General features: G+C 45.1%; 1 protein-coding gene across 3 annotated transcripts in view; it reads right to left on the bottom strand.

Moving 5' to 3' along the window:
• Positions 1–350: 350 nt before the first annotated feature.
• The window catches only part of Gata6 (GATA binding protein 6), a 33,010-nt gene continuing 23,718 nt past the window's right edge, over positions 351–9,642 (bottom strand). For all 3 annotated transcript variants that reach the window (XM_034518652.2, XM_076912992.1, XM_076912993.1), the window contains exon 7: positions 351–1,678. In XM_034518652.2, coding sequence (XP_034374543.1) covers positions 1,511–1,678 — 168 coding nt within the window. In that variant the 3' untranslated portion in view covers positions 351–1,510. The remainder of the gene's footprint in view (positions 1,679–9,642) is intronic.

Below are 9,642 nucleotides of genomic sequence, written 5' to 3' on the forward strand. Positions count from 1 at the left end.
AGCCTGGAAGTGCACTTTGCAGAAGGGAGGACCAGAAAGGAAAGTGTCCTGACCTAGAGCCCCAGAGAATAGTCATTCATAAATAAGTCCAGAACGGGCTAGGATGTTCTCAAGTAGTGATCTGAAACAATGTCCCTCCATAAAGGTTATATACATTTATAAAAAAGTACTTCCAATTGGCACTCCATGTGCCAATTTCAAATAATCCAAGGTGCACAATAGCTCCCAAAAAAAAATTATTTTAAAGAAAGGTCTCATGGCAGCTTGCAAATACCATGTGCACTTGTTTTATGTGACACCTTAGAGTCACACACAGCAATGAAATAAGATGAATAGGAAGGAGCTCACTGTACAGAACACAAAACAATACCCTTTTTATTTTTTTTTTAAAACTCTGGTGAAATAGGTTTCCATACAATATCCCATTAAAAAAAAATAATAATGTAAACCAACCTGTGGGTTAGTAACGCAGTACAGACTTCAAGAGTGTTTACAGATGCTGAGAATATTTACAAATGCTATTCTTTAGGTAGTAAAGGTTTGTTTCAATTTCCAGCACTTTTTCCTCAGTAAAAGAAATGGGGCTGTGTTGGTGTTCTTGTATAAAAATTCATAAATGGAGAAAAGGCAATTTCCTGAGAGAAGATTTGTTCTTGAAATCTTTTTTCTTTTAAACAATTGGAAATACAGAAGTGGGACGTGGGTGTAAGAAGCATATGTCTAAAGTTAACATTTTTTTTTAAATTATTTTAAGTACCATTAAGTTAAAATGTTTTACATTCATTATAAAAAATGCTGTTAAATCTTATGCAAATGATTTAACACTGATTGCTGCAACGCAAATTGCACTTAAAAAAATTATTGTGTACATGGAAGAAAAATATCTTGTTTGCTACCCTGTTTACAAATTCCAAAGTGACCTCAAATCAGCCACGTTATAATGAACGTTGAGATAAGTCAGTCAGAGTCTGTCATAATGCAATCTTGCAAACTAATATTCTTGTCGAGACCCCAGGAATGCACTCAGCCTCCAGGATGGACCAAATGGCTTCCAATGCTCCTCTCCACAAATGCTTGTGAAATGTGCATGTAGATCAGGGATGAAAGGATTCTGGGATAACCAAGGTTGATCACAAGAAGCACGTGATTTGGAGCAATAACATAAACATTTTTTTTAACCTCTCAATCTTCCTTAGCAGGCAAGGCCCCAGTCATTGTCACAGTTTCTCCGGCTGGTGTGGAGCAGAGCCAGAGGCAGGCTGGCTGGAAGCAGCCCAGGCTGGCAGAAGCAGGCCACATGCTCACTGTGTTGGCCCTTCCTGCAAAAGCCCATCTCTTCTTACTTCAGTAAGCTTCTTGGGAAATATATCTCTTTCAAAACAAAGGCACAGAAATCACGCATCGAAGGAATGTTTTGTCTGCATTTTTGCTGCCATCTGGACTGCCGGACCAAATCAGACACAAGTGATAGGAGGCCTTCAGAGCCCTCTCGCTGCTTGGCAGCACCTGCTCAGGCCAGGGCCAGAGCACACCAAGAATCCTGTCGCACTGAGGATGTGACTTCGGCAGGGGAGGACAGACTGACGCCTATGTAGAGGCCATCTTGACCTGAATACTTGAGGTCACTGTTTTCAGGGTTGGTGCTTTCGCCCACTGCAGACATCACTGATGCACCCACCTGGTAGAAGAAGAGAGCAGAGGAGAGATGGTGATACAGCTTGTTAACTGCCTCAACACCAGGGAGCAAATGACATAGCCAGCAAAACTAAGGCCACTCAGGGGGAAGAAATAAATCAATAAAGCACGCACCGTGCTGACCACTGTTAGCCAGTGCCATCCACCTGGTCCTGGCAACATTCTTAGAAGAGCAGTGCTATTACTTTCGCAACCCGGTGACCACTCAGTATGTATGTAGAAAGCAGAAGTATGTAGGAAGGGGTTTGAAGGACAGACTCCAGTCTGTCAAACTTGAGAGTGGAAAGCAAAAACAAACCATGCTGACAAGGTACAAAACTGCAAATGCCATAGGACCAAACCCAAACAACCGGAATCTGCTTAGAGTTTAAGGGACCAGCCACACTTGCAAGGCCTCCTCAAACCTTCAGCCACAGCTGCTCACTCTCCAGTCAGACCTTTTTCCTCACAAGACTCAGGCACCCTAAGTTCTCTCCAGCCTCCAGGGCTCCAGTACATATGGGGTATTTGTTTGAAACAGGTTATGATTGCATAAAAATTTCAAATAATATGTTTGGAAACATCACCCTGCTAAATTCCTCAAACAGCCATTTTGATGCTCTGGCCATTATTTTGAAGAACCCCAAGGCACTAGATACAGCTATGTTAAATGGGGTGTGTGGGGCTCAGTGTGCCCTGAATGCAGTGCGGTCCCATGGACTCCTCTCCTCAAGCAGGGCCTGCGTTTTTTTCTCCGGCCCTCATGCTCCTGCAGGAAGCTGGACCGCAGTGCCCTAGTAGAAGCCTAACTGGCTTCTCCGGTCATGTGACTTGCTCCCTCCCTACACACTTTCCAACAAAACAGACCAAACCCAACTATCCCCTGGTCCCCATCTTTCTCTTTCCCAACAAAAAATCAGATTGCCAGGAAGAAGAAACAAAGAATCAGATACCCAGGAAGAAGTTGGCCTTGTCGCAAAGGTCTGAGTACTCAGAAGCTGAGGCAGAAGAATGAAAGCCCAAGACCTAGAGACGCATGGGAGTGAACGCCTGTAACCCAGCACTCACTTGGGAAACAGAGGAAGGAAGGTGATTGTGTGTCCAGGGCAAGCCTGATAAACACAGTATGTCCTAGGCTAGCCCAGATTATAAAGTAAGACCACGGAGAGAATAAAGAGCCAGACACAGAGATGCAGTTTGTGCAAGACCAACCTTTGCAACACCCAAGTTCAAAAGTCAATATGGAAAAGGATGGAAGAGGAAGAAGGAAGGAAGGAAGGAAGGAAGGAAGGAAGGAAGGAAGGAAGGAAGGAAAGAAAGAAGGAAAGAAGGAAAGAAGGAAGGAAAGCAGGCAGGCAATCCCTAAACTCAGATTTTAATGTAAACATTACAAGCATAAAGACCCAAACTGACAGTATTATATGCATCAGGAGAGGGGGGGGGGAGCATACATCACAAAGCTGTCAGGATGTCAAGCTCTGTTTTATTGTTGTCATTTGAGACAGGTTTTCTCTGTGTACCTCTGGGTGTCCTAGAACCCACTCTGTAGACCAGATATCCACCTGCTTCTGCCTCCAAGTGCTGGGATTGAAGGTGTGAGCCACCATGCCCAGCTCCAGATGTTTAGAATTGCATACAGATCCGTGAGAAGTTACTGAAATGCCTGCAGTGATGCTGCCCAGCTGGCTGCTATCGAGAGCATGACACTCAGAGCTCTGGCGAGGACTTTAGATCTCGATCCCAGAAACTCCACCTCAAGCTCCTAAGTCTGAGTGACGCACAAACAGCAGCTTCTGTAGAGTGAGTTCTGTCACACCGGACTTCTTACCAACCCACTTATTTCAGAAACAGCCAATTTGCTGATCTCTGGCTGTGTCTGATTTCTCTGCAACAAAATATTGCTTCTGAGAAATTCAGAGAGTGCTGGGATTGCCCAGAGAGCTAGCCCAGTGCACCTGGGCACTCCACCAGGGTCATTAACAAAGCCCCTCCGGGGTTTGTTGGGAGCTCCAGGAGGGAAGGCTAGCCAGCAAGCAGCTTAGCTTAGTGTCCAGCTCACAGCTTAAAACTGGTAGGGTAGCAGTCTCAGAGGCCAAAGGCTTCTGGGTTAGGATCTAAATCAGCCTGCTTGGTGGAGATGGGTTGAATTCCAAAGTTCTGGGCAGGTCACCTCGGGTGCACTCCAGTCTGCACACAGGTTATCTGGCTTAGGCTCGGCTCATGTACTAATGGTGCCTTGTTGGTGAGCATTCTAAAGGGGCAGCCACGTGGCAGCTCGACACTGTGACTCCGTTTCCAGTGGATCTGACACCCTCGTGCAGGCAACACATACAGGCAAACACCAATGCACATAAAATAAAAATAAATAAATGAAAAGATCACTCCAAAAAAAAAAAAAAATCCAAGTGTTGACAGCGGCATATACCTTTAATCCCAGCGCTTGGGACACAGAGGAAGGCAGATCTCTGAGTTCAAAGCCATCCTGGTCTACAGAGAGTTCCAGGACAGCCAGAGCTACACAGAGAAATCCTGACTGAAAATAAAATAAAGTAAAATAAAATAAAATGGCTATCTAAATGCACATATGCTGGACATCATTGTTGTTAACTATCATGTTTGTATATAAAGTCTCTACAGTAAGTGCTAGATCATAGTAAAGACTATACATATAGAAATACTGTTAAAGTTAACATTGTTAAAATATTCTCTCCCTGTTTGTTCTTTCCCCAGTTCTATCCCTCAACACAGGACAGCAATCACTGTCCAGGAACAAAGCAGTGTTGAGTGAAAGCCAAAATTCAGGCTACGCATTTGTTTATTTGTCTGTTCATTTGAGACAGGGTTGGCCTGTAATTTACTATTTAGATCATGCTGGCCTCAAACTTACAGAGATCTTCCTGCCTCTGCCTCTCAAAGGCTGTGCATTTTAATTTTAGTGGCAGCTCTTCATAAAGAGAAATGCAAGACACTCAACAACCATTTGAAATGACCCTTGGCTCCTGTCTGTTTTAAAAAAATTTTTAAAGAAAATCTTTGAGCCGTGCACAACACTCAGGAGGCAGAGACTGGAGGGATGAATACCATGAGTTGGGAGCCAGCTTGGGTTACAGAGAGAGAGAGAGAGAGAGAGAGAGAGAGAGAGAGACAGAGACAGAGACAGAGACAGAGAAACAGACAGAGACAGAGACAGAGAATGGGGTATGAGAGTGGGGGGTGTGTGTGTGCCACAGCATGTATGTGGCAGACAACAACTTCACGAAATCAGTCTTTCTCTCCCTCTCTCCAACCCCCTATGCCTTCTAGAACTGAACTCAGGATACCAGGCTTGTAATACAAACACCTTTTACCACTGAGCTTCCTCACCGGTCCTAAGAATGTATTTAAACATGAAATACAACACAAGAAGTCTGGAACCTGCAGATGTTCCCAGCGGTATATACTCAAGTTAACACTAAGACTCTGGGTTTTCTCTCTCACCACAGAAGGAAAAATAACATTTAAAATCTTTACAACACTACAAAAGGCTGGTGTCAAGTAAACATGCCGGTCCTTTGTCTGTGGCCTGTGAGGCTATACTTTGGTTTTGACAAAAGGCAATCAAAAGTGCCCAAGGCCACTGAGAAGCTTATGACCTGGTGAACTCGGTAATTCCACTTCTGGAAATGTATTATAAGAAAATAATCCAAAAGAAAGGAAAGGTGGAACAAAGGAAGCCATCCATTACTGGACTACTTAAAATAGTGGAAACCATGGGAACAATCCAATATGGAATGGTCTGGAAACCTGGGTCATCTGCTTCATGAACTATTATGCAATTATTAAAAATAATAAGATCATGTAGCAAGATGGGAAAAATCCTGTCCTACAGTGGCAAGTGAAAATCAGAAGGTCATGGATTCCATATCCTGTGCGTAAAAGTGTTGGGACAAGAGTAGTGACATCTGAGAGCACTGGGCCTCCTTGCCAGTTATTTCTCTCTCTGAGTATTTTCCTTTGAACACTCTAAGAACAGGGAACAATCAAGGCTGCTGGCTTTACAAACCAGAGGCCTATGTTAAAGGCTCTGGTGATTGAATGGGATCATAAGGTTGATGAAATGAGGAAGTGAGAGGGAGGGAAAGCACTGACAAGGGAGGGGCCAGAGAGGCCCAGGATCCCTGAAAACATCTCCATGCTGCCCAGTGTAAACCCAAGGCTTGACACCTAAGCCTGGGAGAAACACACAACCTTGCTCTAGTTACAGAGCGCTGTGTTCTGCATGGAGTGACTCTAACAGTTGTTTTTAATTGCAGAGTCACTAACTCTCCTGAAGAAACCTAACTCATCACTAGTTTTCATCTTAAATCCCTTCCCCTCATAGGTTTTATTCATGTATCATCTGAGGAGAAAAAAAATCAGAAAGCATTCATAATCATGAAACCAGTGTGTACACACATTCACCAAGCATGGGGCATTCTGGAAACAGAAGCAGAAGGATGGGGACTTTGAGAACTGCATGGACTGTATAGTAAGACCCAGTCTTCCCCCTCCACATCTCTCTCTCTCTCTCTCTCTCTCTCTCTCTCTCTCTCTCTCTCTCTCTCACGCACACGCGCACACACACACACACACACACACGCACGAGTACACCTCTCTCACACACACCTCTATCTCTCTCACACACACACACACACTCACCTCTATCTCTCATAGACACACATCTCTCTCTCTCTCTCTCTCTCTCTCTCTCTCTCTCTCTCTCACACACACACACACACACACACACACACACACACACACTTAGGCGTAGTATCTCATCCCTCTAATCTCAGTACCCAGAAAGCTGAAGCAGAGATTACCCTGGGCTTGTCTTAAAGGATTTTTTAAAAGAGATCTGGAGGTGGGGAGAAAAAAAAAGAACTGGGCACAGTAGTGAAGATCTGTTACCCCAACACTGCAATAGCAAGAGGATAGGGGTTCAAGACCATTCTTCTCACCTGCATACCGGGTTGGAGGCCAGCCCGGACAATGATGAGACACTGTCTCACCAAAAAAAAACCAGCAACAAGAAAATAATCTGGTAAGAATTTTAGTTGTGGTGCATGCCTGTAATCCCAGCTTTTTAAAGGAACAAGTGGATCTCTGATTTAGAGACACCAGCCTGATATATTTCCTTAGTTACAAGCCAGCTAGGGCTACATAGTGAGACCCTACGTCAAAACAAACAAATCAAGGAATTTCCATGAGTTAACATTTTCCCACATCTAATTAAGTCCTTCAAAGGACTTTATCAAATGGTGGGCCTCTCAGTACAGCCAAAGGCTCTTCTAGAACCGAAACAAATGTTCCTGGGGAAAGCAGAGAAGAGCACTTAGGGATACACAGAGCCTAACCATCCTCCTCCCCTTCCCCAGGCAGACGGCAGTTCAAACCCGCCAGAAATCCCCTCTCTCTCCCAGATCAAAGTGCACTGAGGGTGGAGTAGAAATCTGTTCTGTGTTTCCATTCACAGCTTATCTGCCCGCCACCCTCCCATGGACAACTGAAAATGGAGGCACTTCCTGTTGAAAGAATGTGTTATCAGCACCAGACTCTGCCTGGGCTTAGCATAGCCTGCACGCCAGGGTAGGTGGGAGACAGCAGCACAGCCAGGAGGGAAAATGCCCCTGGAAAGGAAAAAGCCTGAGCTGCCAACAGAAGGGAACATGGGAAAAGCCCGTTTGCCCCTGAGGCGCGCGCAGGTCATCTCACATCACCCGCTCACATCACTGCTTCTCTTGAGAATAAGCCATCTCTGTCTCTGAATGTCACTGGTAAAGTTATTAAAGGATTCAGATTTGATACATTTGAGCTGTCAGATGCTCAGAACAGTGTCTCCTCTCTCCTGCCTTGATCTTCACATCTCCCAGGGATGGAGAACTGGAGAAAGCCTCCATAGGACAGAATGTCCGAACACACCAGAGAAGAGACACAAAGACAGCTTTCCAAACCCAGGGATAGGGGAGAAAACAACTCCTGAAAATTTTCCTGCACAGGATGTGGGAGGTCTGCACATGTGCTTATACAACGGCCTCTTCTGGACTCTATCCACACTTACACACAGACACACACACACACACAAAGTCCCACTATTCTAATTTTTAAAAGGACACAATGCCTCTGGGCATGTTGGCACATGCCTTTGGGGAGGCAGAGGCAGGAGGAGCTGTGAGTTCCCAGGCCAACCTGATCTAATAGTGAGACCCTATATCAAGAAGAAAAACAAATAAAACAGAGCAAAAAGACAGAAGTTTTCTAGCTTGTAAGTTATGTGTGCACATATAGAAACATACACATTTGAGATGGGGCTGTGCTATGAGCCCTGGATAGCCTGGATCTCATTCACCATCCTGCCTCCCACTTCACAGGGGCTGGTATCACAGATACATTCCACCGTCTATAGCATAAGTTTTAATTTTGTAAGAAAACCCAATTGAAGCTATTGAGGAGATAGCTTGTTGCCAAGCTGCGTGAAACCCTGGGTTCAATCCCAGGCATGGTGGTGCTGCTGTAATGACTGGGGAGAAGTACAGTCAATGCCACCTCAGCTACATACCAAACAGCAGCCAGCACGTGTGGGCTACAGGGGGTCTTGTATCAAAGAAACAGCACAGAACTTCTGCTAGAGTGTCTGCATTTCTTCTTCAGTTCTTCTCTGCAGGAAGGAAATTCTCTCTGTGCCCAGGCAAGTGCTCACACTCTGGGGTGAGGCTTCAAGACCCTGATCTGCCACCCCAGGCATCTGAGTGGGTCTGTGCTCATGAATCCTGTGTGAGGGGAAGCCAGGCATTTCTCAGCAAAGCTACGCTTTTGTAGCCTCGAGGCTAAACTCTCTCTGGCTCCCTAAACACAGGCATAAATCCCAGTAACGGGAAAATACTCGCATGGAAACCTGTGTGTCCTCTTGAAAAGGCTTATTTTGATCCAGATGGAGGCAGAATAGGACAAAACTCAGACTCAGTGAGTTTCCAAGGTGACAAGTGGAAGGTACCAGAACACATAGCCAATGTGGACCTGAGACTTGTCCTCACAGCAGAGCCCTCGGGCTCTCCACACAGCACGGCAGTCTGAACTCCATTCCTAAAAAGTGACTTGTCCCCAAAACTGCCTAATGCAGAGTCGGTTCCGATTCCTTCGTGGAATTTCATTGCTTGCCTAGAAAGCCACAATCCATCCTGAACAAAGAAGCAAGTGGTCTTGCATCCCTGCTCCCACTCTAGGGAGAGCATCAGGTAGGGAAGGCAGCCAGCTCAAGGCTATATGCTACATAAACTGCCAGGGTCTGTCTGGGAACTTGAAGCCAATCTAGAAAAATTCTAAAGAAAAGGTTTGGGCTGGAGAGATGGCTCAGTGGTTAAGAGCACTGACTGTTCTTCCAGAGGTCCTGAGTTCAATTCCCAGCAACCACATGGTGGCTCACAACCATCTGTAATGTGATCTGATGCCCTCTTCTGGTGTGTTTGAGACAACAACAGTGTACTCACATACATTAAATAAATAAGTAAAAAAAAAAAAATTATAAAAAAAAAAAGAAAAGGTTTGTGAAATTGAAATGGATTATTCTATTTAGTCCTCAAATGAGGCTGTACAGGACCCCGAGGCAAAGCCTTTAAACACTGTCACCATTTTCATGTGCTTCTCAGGAGATGGGTGAGGATGCTAACCCTAAGCTTCAGTGGGAAAACACAGCCAAGGTCAGAACAGATACTCAGCAGCCACAGCAGCAGGAACCAAGGAAATACAGACTATAAAAGTGCTATGGGGGAAAAGCTTGGAAATATGGCTGTTCCACATAACACAGGAACCCCTTCACATCGCCCTTTTAGAAAGTAAAGATTTACTTCCACTCTCTTGGGGGTGGGTCGGAGTGCTAGTCAAGCCTCTATTTTAAGGAGCTGCTGTTTTTCAGCTTCAAAGCAGTCTGTGGGCATCTCCCATTCTCTACACAAT

This window comes from Arvicanthis niloticus, chromosome 14 (assembly GCF_011762505.2).
Source record: "Arvicanthis niloticus isolate mArvNil1 chromosome 14, mArvNil1.pat.X, whole genome shotgun sequence".
Taxonomy (NCBI): Eukaryota; Metazoa; Chordata; class Mammalia; order Rodentia; family Muridae; genus Arvicanthis; species Arvicanthis niloticus.